The 16,684-nt window shown below is 45.9% G+C and overlaps 1 protein-coding gene across 2 annotated transcripts in view; it reads left to right on the forward strand.

Annotated features, from left to right (window-relative positions):
* Positions 1–16,684, forward strand: part of CEP55 (centrosomal protein 55) — a 48,302-nt gene that overhangs the window by 12,326 nt on the left and 19,292 nt on the right. The window contains exons 3-4 of one of the 2 annotated variants that reach the window (XM_040435547.1): positions 32–265; positions 6,370–6,429. In XM_040435547.1, the coding sequence (XP_040291481.1) occupies positions 32–265; positions 6,370–6,429 (294 nt within the window). The remainder of the gene's footprint in view (positions 1–31; positions 266–6,369; positions 6,430–16,684) is intronic. The other variant, XM_040435548.1, reaches the window with a different exon arrangement.

Raw genomic sequence — 16,684 nt, forward strand, 5'->3', positions numbered from 1 at the left:
TAATAGTGTCAGTTTTATTTCTTGGGTGCAGAAAATTCTTGACCTGGAAACCCAGAATGTGAAAGAAAGCGATGATAGGGCCAGACAAGGTGAAGTAATACAAAATTTCAGTGAAGCCGTTAATGCTAGGAATAATGGACAGGTACGCCTGGCGGAGCTGGAAGCCAAGAGACTGGAAGAAGTGTCCTCAGAAATCCAGAGACTGTTCCCAGACGTTTCACCTCGTAAGGTTCCATTGAAAGCTAGCGCCTCTGAGAACGCCCAGGTATCCCCTGCAGTCTCATGTTTCCATATTGTTCCTTATCCTTCCAAGTCCAGTCAGTGTACCTGCCTTACCTGCAATTACCCACAAGACAGCGCTAGCTGCCATCTTCTCTGGTGGTGATGACCCCTACTAGTCAATGAGTGACAACACTCCGTCCTCACAAGACTATGGAGGTTCGGTGTTGTCACTCTTTGGCTATGGAAGTCACTATAAGCAGCAGCCCCAGCATATTCAAGGCACCATGTGAAAAAAGGGCTACGTGTAGATTATTCATTGGGTATGCTTACAGTACGTGAAAAACCCTCCTTTTGAATTTTTTATCTTCAGGCTCCACTTCCCCATTAACTCCTATTTGGCATTAGTGGAGGGACATGGCCTGTGTGTAGTCAGAAGTAGTCAGATGAATGGCTGCACCGAATTCACCAGAGGCTGGCAGTAAATTTAATTTGGCTGATAAAAATACATTAATAATGAGTTTCCAGAATTAATTGCACTATACTTTTGAACAATCCAACAATCCCTTGAAGAGGGGTCATTTTATAACAGTGGATCCTGGGGGGGAAAAAAATGAATAATTACCAACGGCAGATACATTTTAGGCTACTTTCACACCTGCGTTCAGGTGTCCGCTCGTGAGCTCCGTTTGAAGGGGCTCACGAGCGGTCCCGAACGCAGCCGTCCAGCCCTGATGCATTCTCAATGGAGGCGGATCCACTGAGAATGCATCCGCCTGCCAGCGCTCAGCCTCCGCTCCGCTCAGTGAGCGGACACCTGAACGCTGCTTGCAGCGTTCGGGTGTCCGCCTGGCCGTGCAGAGGCGAGCGGATCCGTCCAGACTTACAATGTAAGTCAATGGGGACGGATCCGCTTGAAGATGACACCATATGGCTCAATCTTCAAGCGGATCCGTTCCCCATTGACTTACAATGTAAAGTCTGAACGGATCCGCTCAGACAACTTTCATACTTAGAAAATTTTCAAAGTTTTAATGCAGACGGATCCGTTCTGAACGGATACAAACGTCTGCATTATAGGAGCGGATCCGTCTGATGAAACATCAGACGGATCCGCTCCTAACGCTAGTGTGAAAGTAGCCTAATACATTGTAAATATGAGATTCTTTTTCATTCAGCTTGCTTCAAAGTGATTTATTCCTATAGCAATTCAGCAGCAAGTGTCTTTTTTGTGATGTCATCATTGTCATGTGATCCTAATTCATGCATGATGTAATTCATGATTTCATAATGGTCTCTTATGATGTCATAATGTTTGCATTAGGATATAATGATGTCATCAGGGTGTCTTGTGGTGTCCTAATGCATTATGATGTCTTTTTTTTTTTTTTTTTTTTTTTTTACAAATGCATACAAAAGTTATAATTCATTCACCAAATAATACCATTTACCCTCCCCACCTCCACAAAAGAAAGAACATATTAAGAGAAGAAATCAGCTTTTTGTCACTTTATATTACTGCTAATGACATTAGAATTTGTCAATATTGCAGACATTTCTCATCCGTCTCATTGGGGGACACAGGCCTTGACCATGGGTATAGCTGTTGCTGTTAGGAGGCGGACACTAAGCACACAAAGTGTAAGCTCCTCCCTCTTCAGCTATATTCCTTCTTGCAGGGACCAAGCTAATCTGTTTTAGCTTAGTGTCTGTAGGAGGCAGACCTTCCTGCGTTGCAGGTCTGCTGATATACAAATTTTGTCTTTTTTTTTTTTTTTCTAGCGGGAAGCTTCAGGCAGTCTGGGTAAAAACTGCCTGCACTCCCACCCAAGAGGCGGGAGACCAGGGGGTCACCCAAACCCCCTGTTGGTTCCTGCTCTTTAGAAGAAAAGGAGGACCAGAGGTCCCTGTAAAAACCTCTGTCTCTCGCCAGCAAGCGCATCACCACGGCCGCCCCAGCGAAAGTCCCCTCTGTGTAGTGTCCCTCACCAAGGGGCCGCACACCGAAGGTGGTGATCTGGCTGGAGCCAGGGGGGCAGAAGACTTTGGACAGGTGAGTAGGAGATTGCCCACTGTGCCCCCCTAGTACCCTCTCCTCCGCCCCATGTGATGGTCCCCATGTGGTCGCCCTGTACTATGGGCGCTAATGGGAGCCCGGTAAATGTTTAAATGGTACCTGATGCAGGGCTCAGGGGGCTGCTCCTGCTGTGTGGCCTCACGCACGGCACTTCCTTGGTCCGGCGTCGTCATCCTCATGGCCGCTTCCACAGGGCCGCTGTGGCAATTGGTAATTGAGGCCCTGTCTGCATTTGTGGCCTACTACTGGGGGCGTCTGTTTCCACGGCGGCGTCCTCCTGAACGCGCCGGGGAGAAGAGAGGGGGCGGAGTTTCCTCCTGAGCGCCACTTCCTGGTCGGCGCGTCTGTTGGGGCAGCCGGGGTCGTCATTAATTGAGGCCCCGGCTTCTGTGCGGCCTACTCCTGCAGTCATTTTTTGGGGCGGAGCTTGTGTTTGCCCCACACTAGTGGCAGAGGGGGCTCCGCCCACTTCCGGGATTTTAAGCACTTGGCGGGACGCTGATGGTGTTGGCTGCTTGGAGGGACACAGGCTGGGTAAGTGTTGTTTGTCCCTTCTGGCAGGGCCTAACCTTCCCATTTGCCTCATTGGAGTGACAGGGGTGTCATTATGTCTGAACCCAGGTCCCTTTGGTGCGTCATTTTGCCTGTATATCATGTCGCGCAAAATTTCCATTCCCTCAGTCAGACTCCCTCTGCTTTGCGTGTGCTGCGCCGCCATCAAGTGGCTCGGTTCCGGACCCATTGCTTCCCGCTGCCCAACCTACGGAAGAACCAGAATGTGCGCGTTCCCTGTCTAGGGTGGTACAGGATGTCTCCAATACCAAAAAAGCTATTGTGGGTAGCCCTCCCGTTCGGCCTGGCCACGGCTCCCAGGGTCCTTAAGAAGGTTCTGGCGGCAGTCATGGCCCTGCTCCATGCCAGGAAGATCGTAGCGATCCCTTACTTAGACGAGCCAGCGAGCCATTCTGTCCAGCTGGGATCGCTCCCCAGACTCCTTGGATCGGCCAATGCGTCTCCTTGCCCCAGTGCGCGGGGCTTCAGATGGTGAATGGCCTCTCCAAGGTTGACATCGGGGCGTTCGTTTCTCCCTCTCCGTTGGAGGATGTTAACCACGGACGCAAGCCTCAGGGGTTGGGGAGGAGTGCTGGAAAATCTCTCGGTCCAGGGAGGGTATGGTCACGCGAGGAGCGCTCCCTTCCAATCAATGTTCTGGAGTTGAGGGCGATTCGGCTCTCTGCAACACTGGGCCGACCATCTCAGGGGTTGCCTGGTGTGGGTGCAGTCTGACAACTCCACGGCGGTGGCATTCACCAATCACCAGGGCGGCACCCGGAGCTCAGCAGTCATGGAGGAGAGTGCGCTGATTTTCAGCTCGGCGGAGAAACAGGTTCCTGCGCTATCGGCAGTTCACATTCCAGGCGTAGACAACTGAATCGCGGACTTTCTCAGCCGGGAGCGTCTCGATCTTGGCGAGTAGGCTCTTCACCCGCAGGTCTTTTGGGACATCTGCGAGAGGTGGGGTCAGCCGGATGTGGCTCTCATGGCCTCAAGCTTCAACAACAAGGTGGTTGACTTCGTTGCACGGTCCAGGGACCCCATGGCCCTGGCATTCGATGCACGGATGATCCCATGGAGTCGGTTCACGTTTCCTTACGTGTTCCCGCCTCTTCAGCTCAATCCGTGGCTTTTCAGGAAGATCAGGTCTGAGGCACTGCCCGTCATTCTCGTGGCCCCAGATTGGCCGCGCAGGGTGTGGCACGCATCCCTAGTCGCACTTCTCGCCAACGAACCTTGGCGTCTTCCTCTTCAGGAGGACTTGCTGTCGCAGGGGCCGATCTTCCACCCGAATTTAGGGTCGCTACATTTAACGGCATGGCTGTTGAAGCCGCCGTACTGAAGGCTCAGGGTTTTTTTCGGATGCAGTGGTCCAGACTATGATTTGTGCCAGGAAGCCGTTGTCTTCCAGAATCTACCACTGGACTTGGAAGTCCTACTTCAGTTGGTGCGAGCGGAGACCGCTGTCTCCTGTTTGTTTTTATTTGCCACAACTTTTGGCTTTCCTGCAGTCGGGCATGGACTTGGGGCTGGCTCTCAGCTCTCTCAAAGGGCAAGTGTCGGCTCTCTCCATTCATTTTCAGCAAAATTTAGCTTCACTTTCGGAGCTTTGGACTTTTCTGCAGCGGGTTGCGCATGCTGCGCCCCCCTTCCGTCCTCCATTGGATCCTTGGGATCTTAATCTAGTGCTCAACTCTCTCCAATCTTCTCCGTTTGAGCCTTTTGCAGCAGGTGTCGCTGTGCTTCCTGTCTAATAAGGTGGCTTTCTTGGTTGCAATTACTTCTATCTGTAGAGTGTTGGAACTCCATCAGGATAAGGTGGTTCTTCGCCCTGTGCAGTCTTTCTTGCCAAAGTTGGTGTCGACATCCCATCTAAATGAGATTATTCTTCCTTCATTTTGTCTGGACCCGTCTCATCCTCGAACAGTCCATCCATACTCTGGATCTGGTGCATGCAGCTATATATTGTAGTGGTTAAAGTTCTGGGCTATGATGCAGAACCTGAGAGTTCACATCCCGTCACAAACTTTACTTTTAGGCGGCCGGATTCCCTGTTCGTGATTCCAGAAGGGCTGGCAGCGTCAAAGACTTCCATTTCCAGATGGATTCGTTTGGCTATTGTGGAAGAGTACCGCGTTAAGGACCGGGCCCCACCCTTCCAGGTTACTGCTCATTTGGCTCTGGCTGTGGGAGGCTCTTGGGCGATGCATCACGGGACTTCAGCCCTTTAGGTGTTCAAGGCGGCGACCTGGTCGTCTTTGCATGCTTTTTCTAAGTTTTAGAGTGCAAACCGTTGCATCTTCTGACGCTTCTTTAGGGCGTAGAGTTTTGCAAACAGCGGTTCTGATTGGCAGGGGGGTTGTAGTTAAGCCCACCCTCAGGGACTGCTTTGAAACATCCCATGGTCAATGCCTGTGTCCTCCAATGAGACGGATGAGAACTAGATTTTTGTACTTACCGTAAAATCTGTTTCTCTTCCGTTCATTGGGGGACACAGCTCCCACCCAGTTTTTTGTTTATGGGCCTTTTCGGGCCTGTGTGGTTCTGAGTTTGCACATAATGTGATTTTCTTATGTCTCGCTTTTCCTACTGCTTATGCACTAAACTGATTAGCTTGGTCCCTGCAGGAAGGGATATAGCTGAAGAGGGAGGAGCTCACACTTTGTGTGCTTAGTGTCTCCTCCTAGCGGCAACAGCTATACCCATGGTCAAGGCCTGTGTCCCCCAATGAACGGAAGAGAAACAGATTTTACGGTAAGTACCAAAATCTAGTTTTAACACCTTTTGCTCCACATCACACGTTGCATTTGTTGTAAATGGATGACTTGTCCTGGATGACATGGCTTCATCCACAAGATGGCGACATTTCAGTCTTTGGTATGAAGTCTCATTAGGGGTGCAGAGAATTTGTTAAAGGGGTTCCTCGAGATTTTGAGGGCCTACTGCTAGGATAGTTCATGAGTATCGTATTGGTGGAGGTCCGATGTCCCTCATACCCCCAACCAGCTGTTTCAGGAAGCCTTGGATAGGCCACCAATATGAATATCCTGGATATCCCCTTTAAATTGATCAGCGTGATGGCTACTGATTGTATGTATGTGCTAGAAATAACTACTGGAGAAAAAAATATATATTTTAGACCGTGCAGTATCTCACTTTATCTCCTCCGCTGTCTTGGGAAGGCGTTTACAGGCAGACATCTGACCAGCAATTGGTCATTCTTCTGTGACAGGTGGATAGAATTTTGTCATTTCACAATGAATTTCACAGAAAATGTTTGCACAGTCTTGTTGTTATAATCCCCTGCACAGCTCATTATCTTGGTCCTCCCTTCCTCCTACAGTTAGTGGTTTTTTACTATGATCTGCTCTTGTACATAGGAGCTGGATATATACTGGTTCTAGAGATGTGGCCCTATTTTCATCTGATGTTTTATTGTGCTAAGAGCCAATAAATCAGCCATAGTGATCTCTTAAATAATAAGACCTTTTCTCTTTTTCTTTATTTTTTTTTTCCAGAACCCAACCAAGGCAGACAATGCAAGCAGCATGCAGATCGTGGAGGCACAGTTACAAGACGTGAGTACTTGTTGCTTGCTTATGACCTATGTATATAATCGTAGGGGTTAAAAGGTAATTCTGCTTTCTTTACATAGTTACGGTATATGGGCGGCCATCTTGACTGATACACTGTAACAGCAGCTGAGATTTTCTTTACAAGCAGGCACTTGGATGTAGAAGAACAAAGTGAAAAAAATATTGACTTAGCATTTTGTGTGCACACTATGAGACATGCAGAGGTCACTGTCCATCACCTACTGTTAAAACATATATTATATACTAACACATACATACCCTACTCACAAAAAGTTAGGGATATTTGGCTTTCGGGTGAACCTTATGGAAAACGTAAAAAGTTCAGTGATATTATATCAGGAAAGTAGTGCATGTAAGTAGAAGCATGCAATGGTGATTTCCTCATCTCAAACAATTAATTGAAACAAAAGCCAACACCAGTGGTGGGTATACCCCCACAACAAATGTCAGTGTCTCAAAAACTTGTGATGTGGCCTTCAGCATCAATTACAGCTTGACAGCGACGTCTCTGCTGTTCACAAGTCGACTTATTGTCTGCTGAGGCATGGCACCCCACTCTTCTTGAAGGGTGGCCCTCAGGTAATTGAGGTTCTGGGGTACAGAGTTACGAGCCCCTACACGGTGACTAGGCTTCAATGGGATTCAGGTCTGGAGAAAGTGCAGGCCACTCCATTTTAGGTCCCCCATTCGCCAGCAGCCGTTCCCTAATGATGCAACCTCGATGAGCTATCGCATTTTCGTCCATGAAGATGAAAATAGGCCTGTGTTGTTCATGTAGAGACAGAATGACTGAATTAATTATGTTATTCAAGTAGTATGGCTTGTCCCTTTACACTAACACCACCACCACCACCAAAGGCAAACAGTGACTGATGCATAGCGCTCTCCTTGACGTCTCCAACATTGTTGGTGGCCATCATTTGTGCTTAGCATGAATTGACTTATCAGTGAACAGCACTGAGGCCCACTGGTCCCTCATCCAGCGTAGATGCTCCCTGGCCCATAAAAGACGATGGTGGTGTGGTCAGGTACCCTTGCGGGTCGTCTAGCATGCAGACCGCGCTGATGTAAATGGTTTCGAATGGTCTGACGTGACACTTGGGTGCCTCTCACCTCCCTTAAATGTGCCAGGAGTTGTGTGGCATTCATCATCCGGTTCCACAAGGCATTGTTCACAATGAAGCGGTCATCAGTGTGGGATGTGGCCAAAGGATGTCCGCTTCTATGCCTTACAGTGACTCTTCCAGTCTCTCTCTATCTCTGTTGCAACCTGCTGATGACTCTGTGACACTCTAAGCTCAGTGGCCACTTCCATCTCAGAACATCCTGCTTGAAGCCTCACAATGGCAAGGTACTGTTGATCAATTGTTAGGTGTTGTTTTGGTCTCATGATGTCAAAATGTGAACAGCATGATGAGGAGGACTGTTTAAATACCAATTCTAAATGACCCAGGAAATTGTTTGGGCGATTCATGGATCAAACACCTGTTGTGAATTTTGCCATTAAGCTCCTTGTTAGAGAACAGCAAGTTGTACAAAAACAAGTACTGAAACACTGAACAGTTGGACATGTGCATTCAAAAGTTTAGAGAAGGTCACATTAGGTTCACCTGTAAAGGTTAGAGTGCATTTTAAGTTCATCCTGAAGTTTCAGCCACAAACCAAATATCCCTAACTTTGTGAGTAGCGTGTGTGTGTGTGTGTGTGTATGTATGTATGTATATGTATTTATATATATTATATGTGTATATAGATATAGATAGATATAAATAATCTATACATACTGCCTGTCAAAAAAAAAAGTCACACACTCTAATATTTAGTTGGACTGCCTTTAGCTTTTTTTTTTAAAATAAATATATATTTTTATTTTTCCAAATCATGATATTTGTACATAAAACAGTAATAATCACAACGGTATGCCTAGCATGGCAATCATAAACATCCTTACAAGAAGAAAAATTCTATACAGCATCCTAAGAACACCCTCACGACAATATATAATAACTATATCCACCCCCCCCCCCCCCCATTGGCTGCCGTCCACTCCATTCATCAATGTGTAAAATAATAACAATTATGGCTATGTAGATCTGCGTGCAATTCTCCGTTTCCTTTCAATGTCCTCATAAACTCTAATTTTTTGAAGGTATGACCCCCACTCCCTTGTTGAGGGCGGGGAGACAGAGCCCCAATACTTTATCAATGTAGCTTTAGCGACCATCAATCCCCGCATCCAAATCCGTCTGACCTGGGCCGGGACTTCCACTTCTGACCCACATTCTCCAAAAAGCACTATCAGAACCCCCGGGTTATAATTCATTGAGCTCTCCCTTTGTAGGGAAGCGAAAACCTCATCCCAATAGCTTCTTATTTTGCTGCAGCTCCAAAGCAAGTGGACATAGTCCGCATTAATATATCCACATTTGGAGCAGCAGCAATCCCGATCTTTATTTTGGGGAAATTTTCCTTGGATTTTAGGCGTATAATAAAGTCTGTGGAGGATCTTAAATTGAATTAACCTATGCGTACTGGAAACTGACGCCTTTCTCACATTCCTATAAATAGTAGACCACTGTAGTGGGGGGCAATTCAGCTCTTGCTCCCACTTATTTGTGCTTTTGAAAGGTGTTACAGTTGCCAGTGCACTTCGGAGTTTTGCATAAAGTCTAGATAACTTCACTTTTTCATACTTCTGAGCGTCACAAAAATCAAAAAAAATATTCTCTCGTGGAAAAAAGGGGCCTCTATTCCTAGAGGCTTCAAATATATGTTTCAAACGTGAATACATAAATACGTCTAATGGTGAACTATCAGTAAAACCAAATTCCAAAAGTGATTTAAACCGACCCATATAAAAAAGGTCAGACACCCTGTTGATACCTTTACGTACCCAATAACCAAAATCTGTAATTTTGAAGAACTCCTCCAGCCCCCTGTTCTCCCACAGAGGGGTGAAAACAAACGGACCGGAAGATTTAAGGATCTTCTTCAGACTGTTCCAAACCCTCTGCAGAGAGCATGGGATCAACAAGGACCTCCTCATTCCCATAAACCCATTCTCCAACCATACAAAAATATTATCAACTGGTTTATCAAAAAGTTTTGTCAAATATCGTGAAAGTAAACTCTCCTTAGAACAGCAACACCGCTGAATCTGTGCACACAAATAATAACCTTGAAAAAAGGGTAATGACAGCCCACCATCTGCCTCCGACAACCATAGATATCTCTGCTTTATGCGAACCCTCTTCCTTCCCCAAATTAAATCATTGATCATAGCCTCTAACCTATGAAAGAAAATATCTTCTATCCAAATGGGGGAGGCACATAACGGAAATTAAACTATCGGGAGGATAATCATTTTAATCAGAGCTATTTGATCCGTCTGTGCCAGTATCAGCTTCCGCCAAGCGCAAATTTTGTCCCTGACTTTATTCAGAACCGGGGCCAGATTAAGATCATAAAACCTATTTATAGGGATCCCAATCTTTACCCCCAAATAATCTAAAGTGTCATTGGGGACCAAAACACGGACTCGCCTCCCCTCGTCTACAGCTTTCCGGTTTAGCGGGAGGAGCGATGATTTTGACCAGTTGATTCTATAGCCTGATAGTTTACCATAATCTTCTATTACCTCTATGACGTACGGGAGAATTTTCCACCCCTGATCCAGGAACAGAATCACGTCATCGGCATAAAGACTTATTTTATCGCCCGCTCCCGCCACTCCAAAACCGTCTATACGACTATCCAAGCGAATCCGAGAAGCCAATGGTTCAATAAAGAGAGCGAAGAGGAGAGGAGAGAGGGGGCAACCCTGTCGCATCCCTCTTTGCATCGTAACGGGGGAAGATCTAATACCATTGACACTGATACATGCAACAGGATGTGCATATAGCATTTGAGTCATTTCCAAAAAGGGATTCCCAATGCCAAAGTGAGACATTGTAGCCCACAGGAAAGGCCACTCCATCCTGTCAAACGCCTTTGCGGCGTCCAAAGACAGAATGGAGTGGTCTATACTACCCCCAACAGACAGATTCAAATAAACCCTATATAGACTCATCTGTATTTGCCGTCCCGGAATAAAGCCCGTCTGATTGGGGTGTACCAAACCCGCTATAACCCTCTTTAGACGATTAGACAAAATTTGGGCGAAAATCTTATAATCCGTATTCAGAAGTGATATGGGTCTATATGACCCCATATCACACGGATCCTTGTCCTTTTTCAAGACCAAAATAATCACTGCTTCCCCAAATGATGGAGGTAAAGAGCAACATACGCGAGATTCATTCAGGACTAGAAGCAGGATCGGCAAAAGTACTCTAGCGTGGTACCTATATAGATCAAACGGCAATCCATCTGAACCAGGGGCTGATTTATGTTTTAGAGAGGGAAGAGTCGCCTGGAGTTCCTCTAACAGAATAGGGGAGTCCAATCGCTCTCAATCTTGAGAGCATAACTGGGGAGCTCTAATTTTTGAAGATATTGATCCATAACGGTGCGACTAAACATAGACTCAGATTTATAGAGGGTAGAGTAATATCTCGCAAATTCCTCCCTTATCTCCTCTGCAGAGTTCACCCCAGCACCCTGTAAGTTCCTAATTTCTCTTATACTGGTAGACTCCCTCTGATTGGCCACCAAGCGAGCCAAAAACCTACCCGTTTTACCAGATTCGCAAAAACGATTCTGGCCTTGGAATAGGAGCTTATGTTGTGCTTTTTTATAAAGGAGCGTCTTAAGCTGTAAATTGGCCTCTTTTAAGTGTTTAATAGATTGCTCCGTATAGGAGTCAATTAATGCGGCGCGTAAACTCCTTATTAAGTCTGTCAATTGTTGTTCCCTGCGCCGTACTTCCGTTCTGAACCTATTAATTTTATTAAAATATAAGCCCCTTATATGAGCCTTCAAAGCGTCCCACACATAGTGAATATGTGCCGATCCTACATTAAGGTCCCAAAATTCCCGAATATCTTGGTCTATTCGGGATTGCTCCCCTATCACATCAAACCAGTGCGGGTACAGTTTAAAAGTTCTACCTATATTTGGAGCCTCCTTAAACACAACAAGAACTGGGGAGTGATCCGAGATTCCGTGGGGTTCATATCTCATTCTCAGGACTCGACCGCACAGATCACGGCTTGCGAACGCCAGATCTATACGGGACATTGACCCAAATGACTGGCTAAAACATGAAAAGATTGTTTTATTGCCATATAGGTGGCGCCAGATATCAACCAACGCCAACTCCTGGCATATAGCAGTCAAGGGGGATCCCGCGCGGCCGCGCCCGGAGAACAACGAGAACCGGTCCAACTCAGGATCAGGGACTGCATTAAAGTCACCTGCCACTAAAAGCGCACATTGATTTTTTGTGGATATATATTGAACTAGCAGTGCAAACACCGTTGCATTAAATGGTGGGGGGATATAAATAAAAGCCAGTATGACCTCCTGCCCTTTCCAATACCCATGGAGAAATACAAATCTACCCTCTTTATCAATCAAATTATCTAACGGTTGATACTCCATCCCGTGATGAATGTATACGCTAATCCCTCTTGCATAAGAGGAATAGCAAGCGTGGTACTCAAGAGAGGCCCATTTCCTTTTCAGTGTGTAGATCCCATCTACTGTAGCGTGGGTCTCCAGTAGTACCACAATCGCCGGCAGGTGGCGGACTACAAGGTCAAACACCACCGTCCTCTTCACCCTGTCTCCTAGCCCTCTCACATTCCAAAATAGAATGTTACACGGCATATCCTATGAATAGAAATTTCCAAAACCCCCTTCCTTAACGGAGAAGCACGCATATCCACACAGCAAACGACGGCAGCCAATCCCTCCCTTGAACCCACCCCCAAAAACCCCCCCTATCTGGTTGACAGGGCATTTCACAATACCCATCAACCTCTCTCCTTCCACCAAACCTCCCCCCTGCCACCTCCCCTCATTAACCTCCCCACTCACCCACCTTCCGCACCGTTCATAGACCCTTTAAGTCCAACCATTGCGCCACTTCCGTCTGTGTGGAAAAAAAACGCACCGAGTCATTATATACCACTCTCAGTTTAGCGGGATATAGCATTGAATAATTAATCTTAGCTGCAATCAATCTTTTTTTCACTTCAAAGAAGGATCTTCTTTTATTTTGGGTTTCTCGCGAAAAATCAGGGAAGATTGATATCACATTACCATTAAATTGTGTGTCTGCTACTTCTCTTTTGCGTCTAAGGACCCAGTCCCGATCCTTTGAGCAAACAAATTTTGCCAGGATAGCTCTAGGAGGGGCCCCTGGAGGAGGTTTTTTAAGGGGGATTCTATGGGCTCTTTCCACACAGAAGGTAGACACATCATAGTCTGGTCCCAGATTCTCTACCAGCCATTTCTGAATGAAATTCGACGGGTTATCATGTTCTACCCCTTCTGGGAACCCTACTAGCCGCAGATTATATCTACGAGATCTGTCCTCCAGCTCTACCACTTTCCTTCTTAACCAAGAACGGTCTTCATCTACCTCTTCTAGTCTGTTCTTCAAATGACCATTCTCCACGGTGACAGAGTTGACTGCAGATTCCAATTCCTTCACTTTTAGTCTCAACTTCGCCATTTCGTCTCTTATTATGGTGACATCACCTTGAACTACTGCAAGGGAAGAAGTCAACTCTGCCACCGAGGTATTAGTAGCATTTACTACTCCCAGTATATCCTGGAATTTTTTATTAATACTATCGAAACCTTCACTATGGGAGGAGCTGGCCTTTGACAAACCCCGTTCTAACTGATCCATATTTTCTAATCCAGACTCGGTCTGGGCGGCAGACCTATGTACCCCTCCTCTAGTTTTAGGTGGTGGTGACTTCAAAAATTTATCTAATCGGGCCTGTGGGCTCCCCCCTGATCCTCCTTTTGGGGAAGTCACTCCTCCTGATTTACGAAACTTTGGCGGCATTTTATTTTAATTTTTTAGCTAAATAGGTGAGCTACAATCAAAGACTGCCTTTAGCTTTGATTACAGCACGCATTCGCTGTGGCATTGTTTCGATAAGCTTCTGCAATGTCACAAGATTTATTTCCATCCAGTGTTGCATTAATTTTTCACCAAGATCATGCATTGATGATGGTAGAGTCTGACTGCTGCGCAAAGCCTTCTCCAGCACATCCCAAAGATTCTCAATGGGGTTAAGGTCTGGACTCTGGTGGCCAATCCATGTGTGAAGATGATGTCTCATGCTCCCTGAACCACTCCTTCACAATTTGAGCCCGATGAATCCTGGCATTGTCATCTTGGAATATGCCCATGCCACCAGGGAAGAAAAAATCCATTGATGGAATAACCTGGTCATTCAGTATGTTCAGGTAGTCAGCTGACCTCATTCTTGGAGCACATACTGTGGCTGAACTTAGACCTGACCAACTGCAGCAACCCCAGATCATAGCACTGCCCCCACAGGCTTGTACAGTAGACACTAGGCATGATGGGTGCATCACTTCATCTGCCTCTCCTCTTACCCTGATGCGCCCATCACTCTGCAACAGGGTAAATCTTGACTCATCAGACCACATCCCAATCCCTTGAGTTCCCTTCGCATTGTGCGTGTAGAAATGCTCTTACTTTCACTATTAAACATAGCCCTGAGTTCTACAGTTGTTTTTCTTCGATTTGATTTCACCAAACGTTTAACTGATCGCCGATCATTCAGGATTTTTTCCCGCCACAATTCTTCCTTGAATACGATGGGTCCCCACTATCCTTCCAGTTTTTAATAATGCGTTGGACAGTTCTTAACCCAATTTTAGTAGTTTCTGCAATCTCCTTAGATGTTTTCTCTGCTTGATGCATGCCAATGATTTCACCCTTCTCAAACACTCACAATTTTTCCATGACCACGAGATGTGTCTTTCCACATGGTTGTTTAAGAAATGAGAAGCCACTCATTGCACCAGTTGGGGTTAAATAACTTGTTGCCAGCTGAAAGATAATCGCCCATGCAGTAATTATCCAATAGGAGGCTCATTTTTTTTTTTTTGAACAGGCAGTAATTATATTATATCACCCTGTAGATAGTAGAAGTTACGCAAATTCAAAGTTAAATAGGTACTCAGTGGGCACAAATTCACTCCCCAGAGCCTGTATAAAAGGTTTTTCCGGATCTCAAAAATCCAGGCTTAATTATTGATGATAATCGGTAAGATAGGCCATGTGTGTCTAATTGATGGGCATCCAACACCCTGCACTCCTGCTGCTTAGTATTTTCAGTAGCTTGAAGAGCAGCAATGGCCGGAGCGGTGTTCCTGTGGATCTCTGCTAATCAGATATTGATGGCTTATCCTGAGGATGTTGGGTCTTTGATGGTGCTTGGTAAGGAGCTTCTGGGTGCCTTTTGTTTAACACGGCAGACACTTAGATGCAGAGTCCATGATCGGCAATAACGCCGATCACAAGCTTTCAACCGATCAAATGCCATGGTTAATTGCAACAAAGGGAACTGGGTGGTATATCCTGGGGACTGAACGGCTCCTCTCCCCCTCACCAAGATCGAGGGAGCCGTTTGTTTTCTATGATAGCCTCTGGCCCTCTGAAGGCTCCAAGGCCTGTCCTAAAAAGTTCCTATCAAGCCCTATTATGGTTACTAGGTTAAATCATTTCAGTCTATAGGAGGAGTGGTAACAAATAGAAAAAATGGTTCCAGCACTCGAAATAAAGTTGCGTTGTTTCTTTGTCTTTATTTAAGGTAACAGCATGACACACTGGGGCAGATCCATTCACCTTATGGAAGTTGACGCGTTTCGAACAAACAGTTCTTAATCGTAACCACGATGAGTGTCAAGACAGTGAAATTTAAGGTCTGAAACCCTCCTCCATACGGAAGTGAGAAGGTGGGAGAATCGGACACCTGACCACAGGCAGGGCACTCATCAGCCTGTCATATGATACACATGTGAATTGAAAATCCAAGCCCGATAAAAAAAAACATAGATAAGTATAGATATACATATGTCATTACATTAGATTCAATCGTAATATCAAGAGGAAAAAAACCTCTCTAATCATGGCACAACAATGACTTAAAAAAACGCACAGTATGGATCGGGTCATTGAGTTAAAGGGGTTATCCCATCATAATGATCACTGTTAAATCTCGGGGGCCGCGCTTGCGCAGAAGACTCCTTTTCTCCCGGCTGGGCTGCTCACTGTCCTGAATGCGCATGCGCGATGGTGACTTCTTCCTGGCCAGAATAGTACAGAGTCGCGAACGCGCACGCGCACGCAGACTCTACTATACTGGCCAGGAATAAGTCACCATGGCGCATGTGCGGCGACGTGCGCATTCAGTGCAGCGCGCGGCCCGGCCGGGAGAAGATTTCAATCAAGATGAAGCCCGTCCCCAGCTAGAATCCAGGAAGTGAACGGCGCGCTGGCAGCAGGTAAGTATGAAAATGAGAAGTGGGGTAACCCCTTTAAGTAAGGACAAAAAGCAGAGGGAAGATACTATGCCTGGTAAAGTGTAATCATAAAATTAATAATGGCAAAAACACAACTCATAACAAAAAACCAATCCAATGGGCAGATGCTCATTCATTGGTAAAAGTGCATGAGTTCCTTCCTCAGATTTAAACCTGTGGGATGCCCGGTGTTCAGTCTGAGAATCCAGTAAGCGTCTCTCAAGAGAATGGTCGTCTTCTGGTCACCACCTCTAGGAGGAGCTGTCACCTTCTCTATCGCAAAAGCACGAAAATAACTGCGATTATGTATTTGTATAAAATGTTTTGCTTGGAAACATTAATTGCTGAGGGATTAGTTATATAATTGAGGTGCTCTAATATCCTAATCTTGAATTTTCTGCATGAGCTACCAACATACATTGAATTGCAGGCAGAGCACTGTATGATATACAATGCCCGAGGTGTTACAGGTAATGTAAGCTTTAATGGGGAAGGTGACGGAGTGATCAGCATTATGAAAGGTCTTTGTTACCATTGCAGGTTTTACAACTGTGGCTACCGCACCTAGTAAAGCCTGTATATTTGATCCATGTATTTCAGGCTGTCTTGGGTTTCCAAAAAAGCGGGAGGGGGTAAAGGTATTTGTATACACATATATTAATGCCAAGAATGGCCTAGACCTATCTTGACCCAGGTATAAAGTGTGTATTAAAACTTCACTTTTAATTCGACATAATGATAGAACGGCTGTGAGTCATAACAAACAATTAAAACACTTTGT

Source organism: Bufo bufo, chromosome 6 (assembly GCF_905171765.1).
Source record: "Bufo bufo chromosome 6, aBufBuf1.1, whole genome shotgun sequence".
NCBI classification, from domain to species: Eukaryota; Metazoa; Chordata; class Amphibia; order Anura; family Bufonidae; genus Bufo; species Bufo bufo.